The following is a 14599-nucleotide window of genomic DNA, read 5'->3' as shown; positions in this document are numbered from 1 at the left end:
GCTCTGCTTCCCGAAAGCCAGAGTCTCTGAACCGCACCTTTCTCACTGTTACTCTCCCCACCACACCGGACACACATGGTGGACAACTTTTAACCAGCTGCCACTAGCCAACAGTTGCCCAGAACTTGCTATCAGCCAGCAGGAAGGGAAATCTAGAAGGCTGGGCTTTCAAAATACCATGTGTCCCCGCAACGGTCTCTACACACACGAGAACAAGCTGCGCGAAAGCCCTCACTGCCTTTGACGCTGGGCAGTGGACACAGCACGTGGCGCGCAGAGCAGCATCGGGACTTCGTTCCCCAGAGGACAGCATCTCCCCAGGCACGGCGAGAAAGCGCTTCCAGCCTGGGAGCTACACTAACGGGAGCGGCAGACCCGCCAGAAGGAAGGTGGTCAGGAGGCGGCGCCAACGCAGGGCCAGCAAGGACCGCGGGGAGGACGACCGAGGACACGGGCAGAGTCTCCAAGCCTGCCGAGGCCCCAGAAGGTCAGGCACGCGCCAGGACGGCGCCTCTCTTCCCAGACATTCCCAACCCACCCTCTGCCCCGGACGCCTCACACCTACTAGGTTTTCCTTATTGGCCAACACCAGCTGGAAAAGGGTCACCCAGGCAGCTGCTCACGAATTTCTCTAGTTAATTCCAAGCCAGTTTTCTACGCTCCAGCATTCAGCTAACAACATGCCCCCTTGGTTTACCCCGTACTCACAGGTTTTCTGGTTCGGAATTAAAGGGATCAGCATTAATTAATAGTCGACTGATGACTGAACCTCCAGGCAAGGAACCAGACATCCCGGCGCGAACATCTGTAAGGGAGAAAACAGGAGACAGCACTGCCTGGCGGCTCCCAAATGAAGAGGCCGTCGTGTCTTTGAGGCTAATGGTCCACATGTTCTTCAGAAGGTTATTATAATAAGATGTTTCTAAAATACCGCATAAAAATGTCCAAACTTTGACAATTAATAGTCTCAGGGCAAAAATCACTGTCATAAATCCATATTCACAGAACAAAAATGAACGCCGGGTGGTAACCAACACCTATGAGACACATCAGAAAAGACCTTACAAAGATAGTTCCCACTAATTTAAGAAACTCCACCAAAATGATCCCTACTGCAGCTAATCGTAGGGTCTAGTCATACAACTTTATAAGGCTAAATTCATGAGAAAAGGTTAAACAAGGAACCCTCCAGGTGACCAGAACCCTCAAGATACCTGCCCCAATTTAAAAAATTTAAATTATAAACAGTAAGGCTGAGATGGAGCCCTGCTTTTGAACATTCTGCCAATCCATCCCTTCCAGTAACATCTTTGCTGCTTATTAACCAAATCTGTCTCAGCCTCTTTTCCCTAGAGCTTCCGCAATTTGCTTTCTATTCAAATGAGATTCACCTAGCGATTGCCAATCACTTACAGGAGCAGCGTGTGCTCTAGCTTTTGCCCAGCAGGCCTCACGAAGCGGCCTCAGGAAGCTGGTTAAGGGACCATTCCCTCCTACTACAGACACAGTGTTATCGTGACTCCCCCTGAGGGAAGAAGCAACAGGAGCTGCCTTGACATGATCCTGGGCGAAATGAAGGCAAGGCAAGGGGACTGGGCCCGACTCTCCCGGTGGCCAGCTGTGCTCCTTCTGCAATCGTGCTGGAAACAAAGGGGTGATCCACCGGCTCCCCGTCACGACCTGCCGGCCCTTCCCTCTTCACTCAGCCCAACCCCTATTTACCCATCAGCACCCAGCTCGAGTATCACCTCCTCAGTGACATCTTCCTGGGACCCCAGGGCAACGATTTGAATGCCGTCTGCTCTTTGTAATAAACAAGAGCACTTTTCATACCGTGACATGACTCTGAAATTCTGCCTATCTTTCCCATGGATCTGTGAACTCTTGGAAGACAGGGGCCTGGTCTCGTTAACCCCTCAGACTACTGCCAGGCAGAGCGACAGCTGGGCGCTGAGCTGGAAAGCTTAGCGCCCTGCCTGCGCCCCTCCCCCAGACACACAGTGCGGTGCCGCACTCACTGGGGAACAGGATCTTCGTGTTCAGTGCTGGCAGGCTGTCCCGGTTTCCTGACTGCGAAGGAAGAGAGGCAGAACCGCCCAGGGACAAGCTTCCTTTGCTTATCAGCTTTTCACACGGGGATTTGGACACTATGAGAACAGAACAGAACACAGAACGCGACTGAGCTACTGGCAGCGTTCATCAGAGAAAGGAGCAGGCGGAGGGGGGCCGAGGGAAGCGAGGAGTGGGCGCAAGCGCCGCCAGCCGTGGCCGAGCGTGCAAGACGAGGAGCGAGGCAGCGAGCAAGGAGGGGAACGAGAAGGGGCGCAGAGGCGAGCGGGCTCGGGCACCCGCCAAAGAGACACAGGCCCCTGGGGGGCTGGGGCCGCGGTGATGTGAGGTGACCTGACGAGGCCAGGGAGGGGGAGGGGCGGCCTGCAACCGCAGTCGGGCCGCGGGGTCTGTGCACGGGCAGAGGGGAGTCCTGCACAGGAACGTGGTGGAGGAAACTCTGGGGCAGGATCTCCCGGTGGCTCGTAAAGGCCACGAGCGAGGGGGCCGCACAGAGTTGGGGCTGTTCCAGGAGGGCTAGGCGTCCCCAGGTGGTGGCCCGTACAGCTGGGTGGTCCCTTACCACCTGGAGCAAACGTGGCATGTGGCCAGCTGCAGCCAGGAGGCCCCAAGCCCTGGGTGAGGACCCCGGGCGCGCAGGGAGGTTCAGAGGGAAGCGCCGCCCCAGCAGCAAGGTCGCCCCCTGCCCAGGGTCCCGCCAGGCCTGCACCAGGCGAAAGGAGGTGGTATGTGAGACAGGTCGCCTGTTTGAGACTTTTTACACTTCCAAGTGGCCACAGAAACCGTAAGAAAGCACCCGTAAGCTTCCCAAGGCAAGCTTCTGAGCAGCGCAGACAAAAAGGCCTGATGGCGGCGCCGCGGGTCACGAGGGCCACTGTACCTCTGCGGAGGCTCCTGCCCTTGGCAGCGCCGTGGCCCTCGCCGTGGCCCTCGCCGTGGCACGCTCTGTCGTCCGACTTCAGGTCCTTCTTCTCCTCCGACTCGGAGAGACCTAAGATGAACCCCGCGTGCTCTTGGGTCTGGGCGTTCTGCTCGTCCACAGCTGTGCAAGGCAAGGGTATTTGCGGCTGAGCGCACGGACGTTACCCCGCAGGCATCGCCGGGCTGGCGGGGCTCCCACTGGACGCGGACCCCCTCCTCATCTCACTCATCTCCCTTCAAACGTCGTCTCGGCTGAAGGCTTAGACCCGAAGCTCCGGCCCGTCCCACTTTCTCCCCGGCCCCAGCACACAGGGCACCGGGACACTCGTGCCAGCTGGCTGGGGAGGAGGGCCGAGGGCTGGGAGAGACAGAGGGGAGGGGAGTAACGAGCGAGAGCACGCACAGCCCGGAGGGAACAGTGCACCCGCCAGTGCGCAGGGGCAGGTCACGACCTCACTATTCTCACTGTAAGAAGCAGCAGGTCGATCTGCTCAGAGAGAAAAGGGTCTGATGAGAGCAGAAAAGGTATGAGATGGTTTCTGAAGGTACCGAGAGATAAGACAAGAAAACTTGCTGGGGAGGATCTCAGGGCCTGGGTGAGGGTGGAGGTAATGAAGTTCACAGTCACTGTGGTTTTACAGTGTTCTCTTCAAAGCTTAGCAAACAGAGTCTAGGAAAAGAGAGCGATCGACTGGGCGAGTCTCTAACCCTATGCAGGGGTGCCTCTCTCCCCCAGGCCAACTAAGGACAGTCAGCAGTGGCATCCTGGACACCAGGGCCGATGACCTGTCCAAGCCCCGGGCCCCTCGACCACTGGAGCCGGCGCCTGCCTCAGACACCACAGCGCAGACGCCCCCCCCCGCCTTTTTTTTTTCTTTCTGTTAAAAGTATTTTGTCTTGGTTTAATATTTCATCAGCTTTATAGGGTTACAATTGTCTTAAATATTTCTGCTTTAAATACAATCTACACATAATGTTATAAAATGTAAACTTTCAGTGTCCTTTTCAATTTCAAAATCACACCTTCTTTTTTTTCTTTTTTTGGTCTTTTTTTTCCCCCCTCCCTTTCAATACCTGAATGTCCTGCAAAAACTGAAATAAATTGTCACAGGCTGCCCCACCATGGCCAGGGCGCAACAGGCTGGGCCCGGCCAGAGGTAGAGGGTAGTTTTACATCTTTTTATTGGAAGTTTTTTCTCCCTTTAACCTGAGTTCAGGCGCCATCCTCACGCCCTCTAACAAACCCCAGAGAAACTGAAATTTCACATGTCAGGAATGAAAGGCTGAAGTCGTGTTTGCCAACAAAAAAGGCAGAAGCAAAATTAAGTGGGGGAAGAAAGAAAGGATGGTAGTGGGCAAAAATGCTACCAGTGAGAAAAGGGGCTGTACAAATGCACAACTGTTACAAGCCAACCACCCCCCCCCCCCGACAGCCGGACAGCTACAGCCCTGCGGCCGGTTTGGAGGTCACAAGGAAGCCTCTAGAAGCAGCTCATCCACAAGCACCTCCAGAACGGGGGGGCCCCTGGAGCCCCTCTCCACCTTGGGTTTCGGGGGTCCCCACCCTCAGTGTGCTGCTGAGTCCCGCCTGTTCTGGAGTGGACAGCACTCAGCCCCCAACCCCTTACGTCCCGGTTTGCATAAGGGGTGCTGAGTGGCACCCCGGAAACCTCCCGACAGGCAGCGGCGGGGCTGGGGGGCGCCCCAGGCAGAGGCAGGGCCCCTGGGGACTGAGTGCCCGCTGGCCCCAGGCCCCACTCGCGTTTCCACAGCTGGTGGACTCCCCCTGCCCCGTCCCCTACAATCATCAGCATCGCCCAGCACCGCAGGCACACACCGAGTTAGACCCGGGGGAAGGAGCCTCCCCTGCGGGACACCCGCTCCCCCAGACACCCGCGGATGCTCAACAGGACGCACGGGGGTGGGACCCTGAGCTGGGGGCTGGTGGGGGTGGGCGGCCAGGCGGGGGTTCTGGCATCAGAAGTCAGACCTGAGGCAGAAAGAGACTCGCAGCGGGGCTGCCCGCCCGCCCACCCACGTGCTGGCAGAATGGGGGGTGGAGGGCAGCCACCCGCGCTCCTGCGGTCAGGTGTCCCCCCGTCTCTGAGCACCGCCCCGGTGCGCCCGGCCTCCGACCCCATCCTCACCTCTCTGTCCCTCACATCGTCCTACAGCCTCATCCCCCACCTCTGGCCCGGGCCCACCTCCCTCCTGGGCACGGGGCCGTCCTCCGCGGGTGTCCTCAGAACACCTCAGGTCTCAGCACGGAGGCTCTCCTCGGACCCCCCGCCCCCAGAGACAGTCCCACCTCTAAGCGGACAAGGCCCGGCTGCGCCCGAGGTCTGCCAGAGCTGCCACAGGTGGGGACACTTCCAGGGAGTGGGTCCCCCAACACGCTCCCCGCGTGTGCCCGCGCGAGGCACCTTTCCACCAGCTGGGGGCGCCCTCTCGGCTCTGCCGTCCCCTCAGTGTCTTTCCATCGGGCATAGGCCCTGAGGAAGAAGGCGCTGGCCTGCGTCAGGCGGTCCAGAGCGGCTCTGGCCTACACGGTGGGTCCCTCTGTGTCTCGCGCCACGTTCAGGGGGAAACTGGGAGCGCCCGGGGCTGGCCTGCAGAAAGCCCCGCGGCATCCAGAGCCCGGCTACCTTTCTCTGTGTGCTCTATGATCTGGCGAATCGCCTTCTTCAGGCTGTTGGCTCTCAGCATGAGCTGCTCCCGAGGACGGAATATCTGCGGCCGGGCTGGGCAGGCCGACCCCACGGCGCGGTCCCCGGTGGAACTGGAGCCACAGCTGCCGCCCGCCCCCTCCCCGTCTTCCGCCTCCTCGGCGATGGTGGGGGGCGGCGTAGGCAGAGAGGACGAGGCCTGGGACTCGTCATCCAGGGTCTTGAGGAGAGAATCCAGCTTCTCTTTCAGGACAGAGCACTGGGCGGGGAACAGAGGAGGGAGTGGAGGGGCTGCTGCCCCGCCCTGACACCCACCCCAGGTGCCCAGGACGCACCTTCTTGGCCATGACCTCCGACTCCTCTGAGCTCTCGGTGGTCTTCTCGTAGGCCTTCCCCACCCGAGCCACGAAGTCCTTCACGGTCTCGCAGAGCACTCTGTGGGGGGAACGCGGGAAGAGGCTTCTAGAGAGACAGTCCTGGCTGGGACCCTGGCTCCCCTGAGGCTGCTGGGCACTCACTTGGCTGATGAGATCACCACCGAGTGCTGGTCGGAGGTCAGGATCTTAGAGAGATGGGCCGCGACCGAGTCTTCATAGAAGAGGATCTGCTGCACCTGCCATTGCCCCAAACAGGGCGGGCGACTGTCAGCCCCACGATGGAGCCCGGTGAGCTCGACACTAAGCCCCGCCCCTTGCCGGCCAGCCCCAGCTCACTTCACGCTAATCTGACAGATTTCAAAAGCTTCACAGAGCTGTGGATGAAGGGATCTTAACAGAAAAGAACACGGTGATAAAACCTCGTGAATGGCTCGCGCTGCTTTCGTCGGAGATTCAACACCGCCAGCCTGTGCTGGACTGGAGTCCTGAATCCCGCATCCTCCTCAGCAGTACAGGCAGCAGGCAGGGTCCTCAGCTGAGGCTCCAGTCGCATTTCTCTGCCTGGCTGGAACTCGGCCCGGGCCCCTCTCCACCTCTCGATACAAATCACCCCCTTCACCGCTCACCCCTGCCTGCAGAACTGGGGTCGCTCACCCTGTGTGACGAGCCCTCTCTTTAGACCTTGGCCCAGGGTTGGCCAACTTTACTACTGGCCGGAGAGTAAATATTTAGGCTTTGTATACGTACGTACGCTCCCTCTCTTAAAACGTGCAAACCATTCTCTGCTCTCAGGCCAGGTCACAGCAGCCCAGGCAGGTGTAGCCTGGGGGGCTGTAGTTTGCCAACTGCTGCCCTTGACCCTCCTGAGGGGCAGACGGGCCCTGAGCGAACCACTGATGACAAAAACCAACGTAAAGTGAAAAGAAGAGCTGAACACTGAACTAGCACAGACCGACGGCAAGGGTAGGACGTGGAGGAGGCAGGCCCAGAGCAGGAGCCTGGGCTGGGCAGGGGCACCGGCAGCAGGGGCGGCAAGTCCGAGAGGGCCATCATCACAGAGGACCCCAAATCCGGCGACACCCCAGGAGGCCCCCAGACGACCACCAATCCTGTGGGGCAGAGGCCATGGGCCGCAGCTCCACCTCGGCTGGCCCTGCGCCTGCGCGGGTCTAACCTAGGGGAGGATGTCTAAGAGTGGAGGCAGGGCCCCAAAGTGGTGAAGACAGTGTGAGCACGCGCAGGGCAACTGGAAATACCTCGGAGCCCTCACTCAAGTCTTCGGTGACAGTGGCAGAGGAGGCTGGCCGGGGGAGTTTGGTCTCGTAGGCCATGACGCTCCACCTGCACATACAAAGGAGCTCTCAGCAGGTCGGCTCGAACCCCCAGGCAGGCCCCATGCCTCTCCCACCTCCCCGACTCATGGCCTGGGGGCTTGATCTTATGACAGCCCTAACTTCATTTTTAAGCCTTTATCTTGACTCCCGTGTCCCTAACCTGGCTCCTCACTTAGCTGAGAACAAACGTCACAACCCGTTAGACACTGCAGCTCCACTGAAGGAGGTGAAAGGCATCCCATAATGCTGCTTCTGGGAAAATGGGCTTCCCCTCTTCAGAGCTAAAATCACTCAGCCAGCAGCCAGCTCTCCCGTGGGGGCTGAGCATTTCACAGCCTCCAAAGGCACGTAGGCCTCCCTTCAATAGAGAAGAAACGGTAGAGGCAGCTGGAGAGGGTTCAAGACCACACCTGCTTATTGCAGCGCGGGAGCCTAAGAGAGAATACAGGCATTTCAGCAATACCAGGTCCCGCAGGCTGTGGTCAGGGGCTTTCATACGTGAGCTCAGCACTAAGAGCAGCTCGCTCGAGAAGACCCAAGTTACTTCTAAACACACACAGGAGAGCTGTCCAAAACTGAGATTCTTCTGGGAACACGGGATTGCTCAGCTGTGCAATAAGTCTTCCTTATTGCAAGACTCTGCTGACAGGTATCAGACGAGGCTGCAAAGGCCAAAGCGGACGGGGCCACCTTCTCTAACGGCCCAGAGGATCGGGCCTGGCTGGTGAGACCTGACCGCTCGAGGGCACAGTGCCAACCTGTTCTGCTCGTCAGCTCTTTCACAATCTGATTGCCAGGTAAAGCCCACCAGAAACAAGGATTCCTGCTCAGGCCGAATTTTTACAAGTAACTGCAGAGGGCCTATGGTTTCCAGGGCCCCTGGGTTGAGAACACCTAGTCAAGGGGACTCGTGCGGTCCACTCACCTGTCCAGCATCTTGGTGCTGGCTCTTTCCAGCTTCTCCAAGATCTGCGGGAGCTGGGTGTCATCGTCACAGGCCGAGCCCCAGCCTAACACGCGAGCCAGGTCATTCCCTGTACCGAGGGGCAGCACTCCCAGCTGACACTGAGACACGGGGGGAAGACATGGCGTCAAACACCCCCCTTTTCACCTACAAGGTGTGAGGTCTGATCTCACACGGTGTGGTGCTCGCATTCCAGGCAGAGCCGCTAGGCAGGACAGATGTCTCTCCAATCCGACAGAAAATTCCTCTCCCACCCACAGGCCTGCTTCTCATCTGCTGCCACATCTGACAATCAATCCTCTACAACCTCCCCGATCTACATTCACAGCTGTGGCCACAGTGCTGACTGCTGAGTATCTGAACCCCCGAAGAATCAGTCTGTACGACTCCCCTCCTCCTGCTTCTCGTCCTCTACAGCACCACACTAACTAACACCTTCCTTCCCCTCACAGCACCTTCCATGGCTTTAAGTCCTATCAAGACAGGCGCCAGGACTTCCAGTCTGGCCGTCAAACTGGAGCACACCCTGGCACTCGGCCTGCACCCCTGTGCCCGTCACTCCCCAGAGACCCCCTGCACTGCTCAGTCCCCACCCTCCACCTGGAATTCCCACCCGGAGCCCCCTGTGGAAACCCCACCTCGTCAGTTCAGTGCTTAGGAAGCTCCCCAGACACCAGTTGCCCAAGAGCCTTCGACCTCCGAGCCTGACACGCAGGGTGGGGGAGGGTCCCTGGTCCCCCCTGAGCACGGCACAGCCCGTGGTCACCTGCCGCAGCCACTGAGGGAGGCCCTCCCCCCTGCCAGGGACAGCAAGCTGGACAGAGCAGGTGAGGAGGACAAGGAAGCCCCAGCACCGGGGGGAGGCGACCCGGCGCCGGCTTCCGGGAGCCTTAAAGGAAAGGAGTAGGCAGCACGGTGAAGGGACAGTGGCGTTCCGGGAGAGGTGACCCCCCGCCAAGTCAGAGCTCAGACTGGAAGGGCAGTGAGGAGAGAGCAGTCAGAGAAGCAGAGGAGGAAGAAGGAGCTGAACTGGGGCCTCACTCTGAGTCCGGACCTTCTCCTAAGGCAAGGAGCCACCGGGGAGCGCTCAGCAAGGGTGCAGGAGCAGAGCTGTCCCAAAGAAGGTCCTCGGGGAGGTGGGGACCGGCGCGGTCCGAGAGGCTCAAGGAGGTGCGTGAGCAGAACGGCCCGAGGGGAAGGCCCCCTCGAGGAGTGGACAGATGGAGCCCGGGGCCAGCCAGACGCGCTCAGCAGCACACACTGCTGTGCTGGACACTCCAGGGCGGCAGGTTAACCAGGACGAGGAGGGAGGGTGAGGGAAGGCTCAAGAACTACTGTCAGATCTCCGGCTTGGATATCGGGTAGGATCACGGGCCACAGAGAAGCCAAAGGAAATGATGCTCCCTGAACTCAGCTGAATGCATGAAAACCTGTCTTCCTGACTTGTGATAATGAACTTGGTAACAATCCTGGAAGGGAACAAAACCTAAAATTGGACCTAAGTGTACTGCTCTAACTTTACCACGAGGGGGCAGTGCTCTCTTTCCCGAGCAACTGGCCTCCCTAGAGCTGAGCAGTTACTTGCACACCCAGGGTCCCCGCTCCAACGTCATTCCAGGAGCTAAACGCTGACAGCAAAAGGTCCACCCTGCCTACAAAGACCACCAACGTGTTGGAGGACAAGTGACAAATGAGGAAAAATATGGGCAACAAGGAGTTCACATCCCTAATATAACAATAATCCTTAGAAATCAATTTTTAAAAAGGTAAATACCCCAATAGAATATTAGGTTAAAAAAAAAACATGAACAGATGATTCATTTAAAACTTCATAGTTAATTGAGGATATGCTTGACTTCACCAGTATTAAAGAAATAAAAATGAAACATACCATTTTTTGTCTACTAAGTTGGGCAAAAGCCTTAAGAATTAAGAAGTACAGTGGACAGCATATGCGAAAAGACAGTTTTATGAGCATTAGGAATACAAACTGGAGAGCAGTCTGGCAATACCACCAAAATTTACATTTGGGCGCTCTTCAAAAGAGAACATAATTGGGACATTGTATACATGGTTTTCACCAGCACTGTCATTATGAAGCAATCTGAGTGTCCATCCATGGGGGGAGATGAGCTAAACCCAGGGCTGGTGCAGCCCTGCCCAGTGGAAAACCATCACATAGGCCTCCATTTAAACTGATGGATCGAGAAGTGCCCACAATGTGTTGATTAAAAACTGACAGGGTACCATGAGTCCATTTAAATTAAAACTGCATTGCACACTGTACTATATATACATTTTGATAGAGAGAGGTCTGAAGGATAGTTACTGAAATGTTGGCAGCGGTTAATTATTGGGGGTGGGGGTGTGAGGGAGCTGGAGCAGAAAATAAATCAACACTTAAAAAACAACCCTACTCTGACCTGAAGCTCGAATATACTTCTGAGCCCTGCTCGCCAGCAGGAGGCATCAGGCAGTAGGCGACATCACTACCCAATAAGGAGCCGCACCCACATCTGCCCGTGCCCGGAACCTGCAGGGATGGAAGTGTTCTTTTTGTTGGGTCCCTGGGCCCATAACGCCATCAGGCTACCTGCTGTTCCCTCCAAGACCACCCCAAGGGGACGAGAAGCGCCCCCCGAGATGACCCAGTCTCTCTGTAACGGTGGCATCGCTCTCCCGTGGGGCCGGCCCCTCCAAACCCAGGTACCTGTTTGTGAAGGTTGAGGCTGTCGATTTCAGAGAGGACCCAACCAACACTGCCATCTCCACCACAAACCAGAATCCGGAACGTATCAAACTTCTGGAATAAGCGTAGGCTGCAGAGAAAACAGAACGTCAATGAAATGAGGTCCATCTAAAGGACAGGTAGCCGACGGCCAGTCAGTCTGGGGCTGGGGGATACCCTCTGTGCTCAAGGCCGACCCTGCAGCCTGTCCCGGGAAAAAGCCTCTCAGAGGCCGGAGCCCGGCTGTGCTCAGGCTCCGCCCACTGGGGGCCCGCCAGGCGCCTGAGAGCAAAGGCCGCACGCGTCTTCAGGAGCCCCAGGCTGCAGGATCCTGCCCATGCTGTCCCTGTCCTCTGGGCCACTCCGCCCACCCAGGTGACGACCCACCCCACGCCCCTCGTGACTCCAGCTCCGTCTCCTTCCTGTGCTCCTCTTGGCGGCCCTGCCCCTCGCTCGCAGCGTCCCTCCCAGGACACCCGGCAGCCTTCTGTTCACTCCCCCTTCACTCCCCAGCCTCTTCCTGGGTGGCCTTATCCGCGTCTTGGCTTCAGGGACAACACAGACGCTGATGACCCTGAATAACCCTGACGATGATCCCTCGGCTCTCCTGAAGGACAACACCTGCCCTTGTCTACCAGAACGTGCCACTCGGTGTCACACGGGCGCCTCCTCGACCGACGTTTCCTTCCTCAGAGAAAGGCAGAGCCACCACCAACCCAATTACCGGGCAGCCCCGTCATCCCCTCTCGCAACCCCTCCAGGAGCCTCCTACCTGCCTCCCGTCTCCTTCAAGATGCCCCCAATTCGTGCTACCAGCCTCATCTTCCCAAAACCAGTGTCGTCAGGTGTCCGGCTTTGGAAGGGGCCGCTTGCTTCCAGGAGAGGTTCAAACCTCTCAGCGGCCCCCACGGCCCTCCCTGGCCAGGAGCTGCCACCATGTGTCCGAACCTCTGCACACAGCCCACCCTCTGCCTAGAGGGCTCCCTGCCTCCCTCCCCATTACCACGAACTCTCCTCAAATGCTAGCTCGGCGGGGAAACTGAGACCCCCATCTGACTCGTAAGCCCCTTCTCCTGGTTCCCAAAGAACCTGCACACCACACTGCCAACGAGACAGATCGCCTGCCTTGGGCCTGGACTGTCCGTCCGCACCTGTCCCCGGCAGGCAGGGTGCCCCCTTGGCCGGGCTTTGCATCCAGCACAGACCGAGTGGGGGGAAGGCCTCAGACAACAAACAGGACCAGGTGACAGGGAACTCGAGACGTAACAGAGGGGGGAGGCTGCACCTGACCTTCAGGCTGGGAGAGAAGCAGCCACACGTGTCCTTTAAGAACACTGACCTCCCTCAGGCCTCCCGCTCTCTGGAGAAGAGGGGACACGTCAAGGCCAGGAATCAGGAAAATGAAGCAGTATCTCTAAGTTTTCTTAGGAACAGTGTGAGAGCAAGGCTGCTTCCCAGAAACGGGACCTGTCTAAGCCAAGCGCACCGCACCTCTGCGGGTCTGCACCTGAATCGTCCTGTCTCGTCCTTAACGCCTACTACTAGCTGTGGGGCTTGCATGCTTCTCCAAATGAACACATGCTCATTCCGCCGTCCTACTGTGCAGCCCGCCCTGCCCAACACCCCTTCGTGGCACTCCTCCAACATCCCTGGCACCTCGGGGAACAGCGGCCTGCACCTGTCTGGTGCATCCCCGCAGGGCACCTCCAGGGTCCCTCCAGGGAAGGGGGTGCTGTCACCAAGGAAACAGGCTAGAGAGCTGCCGCCGGTGACCATTCTCCAACAGCAGGTCTCTCCAACCAGACCCAGGCTCAGGTCACAGGAACACCCAGCTCCAAAACCAACACCCTCCAGGGAACCTCCCAGGAGCACACCCCCCTCCCACCCAGAGAGCAGGCTCTGCGGGCACTGTCCGCTGCAAACATCCTACACCACCTCCCGCACGCGCCACGAGGCTCGCAGAGCTCCCACCTGGAGCCGGTGCTTCCAAACGGGGAAGGAGTTGGTTCAAATGCCAGAATTTACAAAAGCAAACGTTTTCCACAAACCTCTGGATCGTATAAAACTAGAAAGCACACGTCAGGTCTCTTACTTTGACAGATACACGGGGCCTTGCACATCTGCATGTCATGGCACCTGCAACTTAAGTAAACTCAAGTGCCCTCTAAAATGAAAATCTCCCTTTTGGCCTCACTGGAGAAAAGCTTCCTACTCGATACCAAGCAGCCGTTCAAAAAATGAGGCAGATCTGTAACTACTGACATCAGAACACATCCACACTGCTGTCGGCTGACACCCATAAAAAGCACACCGCACAGGGGCAGGTAACCTAGGCCCCCAGCTGGTTTCAAAGTCTGTGTGTGCACACAACTGAAACACACACTGGAATGTTGGAAGGACACACAACTCTATGAAACATTCAGAGTGGACACCTCTGCCAGTGGAATTTGGGAAGGGTAACTTTTATTTCCTATTTAAAATTTTCTGTATCTTTGAATCTTTAAATAAGCACCCATTTTCTTCAAACGCTTTTTAACCTCCAAGAAAGATATATTTTACAAGCTTCCTACCCAAGGTGTGGTCCTCCATTCATGAGGTCAAAGACCTGGGCAGGGTTCAGCAGCTGCTTAAATCTTCTGAGGAACTTCACACCCTGGTTGTCCCCACTTTTTGAATTGACGAAGACCAACAATGGACTCGTGCAGGATGGAGGACACGTGGCCTTCCAGAAGCCTAGGTGTGAGGATGGAAAAGGACACAAGAAAATCTGAAAGCCACGAAAGACATCAGGGCGCCCTCAACCGTGTACCAAGTAGACACCCCCCGTGGGACCTACAACTTACACATACACACCCAGGAAACCAGCAAGACATTAATCCACGTTTCCACAATGCCATCCCCCGTGTAGAGGGAAGTGAGTCCTCATGTGGTCTGACCTCACCTTTGCAGGACTCTAAATGTCAGACACTGCTCTCAATCTAGCAGAGGTGACTTCCTGAAACACGTGCCCTGGTTCCCAAGTTCCCACCAACACTTGTTAATATGCATCATCATGTACCATCTGGACAAGCGAGCGCAGAGGCAGAAGAGCGTGTAATATCAGCTACTAGACGAGCCTAGTTGACGGACAGCCCACGTCAAAGACGGAGAAGCATCTTAGACTCGGTTTCTACTCAACAGCCAATGGACCCACCTTCAAGTAAGGTCCTGGCCTTGAGTCCAAGGTGCCCAGAAGCCCAGCTGTCAGGACACTGTTCATCACCTCCTCTCCTCTCCCCACAGTGGCTGGGCCTGACCTCTTCCCGACCGCATCTCAAAATCACTGACATAACCGATTCCAGAGCGGGGGAGGGGAGAAGGCCTGGAGAAGGAAGCACGAGGAAATGGCTGAGACAGGAGAGCGTGTGGTACCCACCATCAGAATCGATGCTGTTGAGAGCGGTGGGCGGGATGACCGACACTTTGCACAGGCCCAGCGGGCACTTGGTCAGTAAGGATTCTTTACACGCCGTGTGCACCTGGAACACGGACCCGCTCGT

The 14599-nt window shown here is 57.3% G+C and overlaps 1 protein-coding gene across 3 annotated transcripts in view; it reads right to left on the bottom strand.

The window, feature by feature from the left end:
- DGKD (diacylglycerol kinase delta) overlaps positions 1-14599 on the bottom strand; it is an 82649-nt gene that overhangs the window by 21745 nt on the left and 46305 nt on the right. Inside the window, exons 7-17 of one of the 3 annotated variants that reach the window (XM_082841212.1) lie at positions 14476-14578; positions 13631-13793; positions 11043-11151; positions 8294-8433; positions 7291-7375; positions 6176-6270; positions 5993-6092; positions 5637-5916; positions 2951-3112; positions 2019-2147; positions 709-805 (exon numbers count right to left, since the gene is read on the bottom strand). In XM_082841212.1, the coding sequence (XP_082697338.1) occupies positions 709-805; positions 2019-2147; positions 2951-3112; positions 5637-5916; positions 5993-6092; positions 6176-6270; positions 7291-7375; positions 8294-8433; positions 11043-11151; positions 13631-13793; positions 14476-14578 (1463 nt within the window). The other 2 variants (XM_082841213.1, XM_082841214.1) reach the window with 2 other exon arrangements.

Source organism: Leucopleurus acutus (assembly GCF_964270905.1).
Source record: "Leucopleurus acutus genome assembly, chromosome: 6".
NCBI lineage: Eukaryota > Metazoa > Chordata > Mammalia > Artiodactyla > Delphinidae > Leucopleurus > Leucopleurus acutus.
This window is presented reverse-complemented; position numbering and strand designations above follow the sequence as displayed.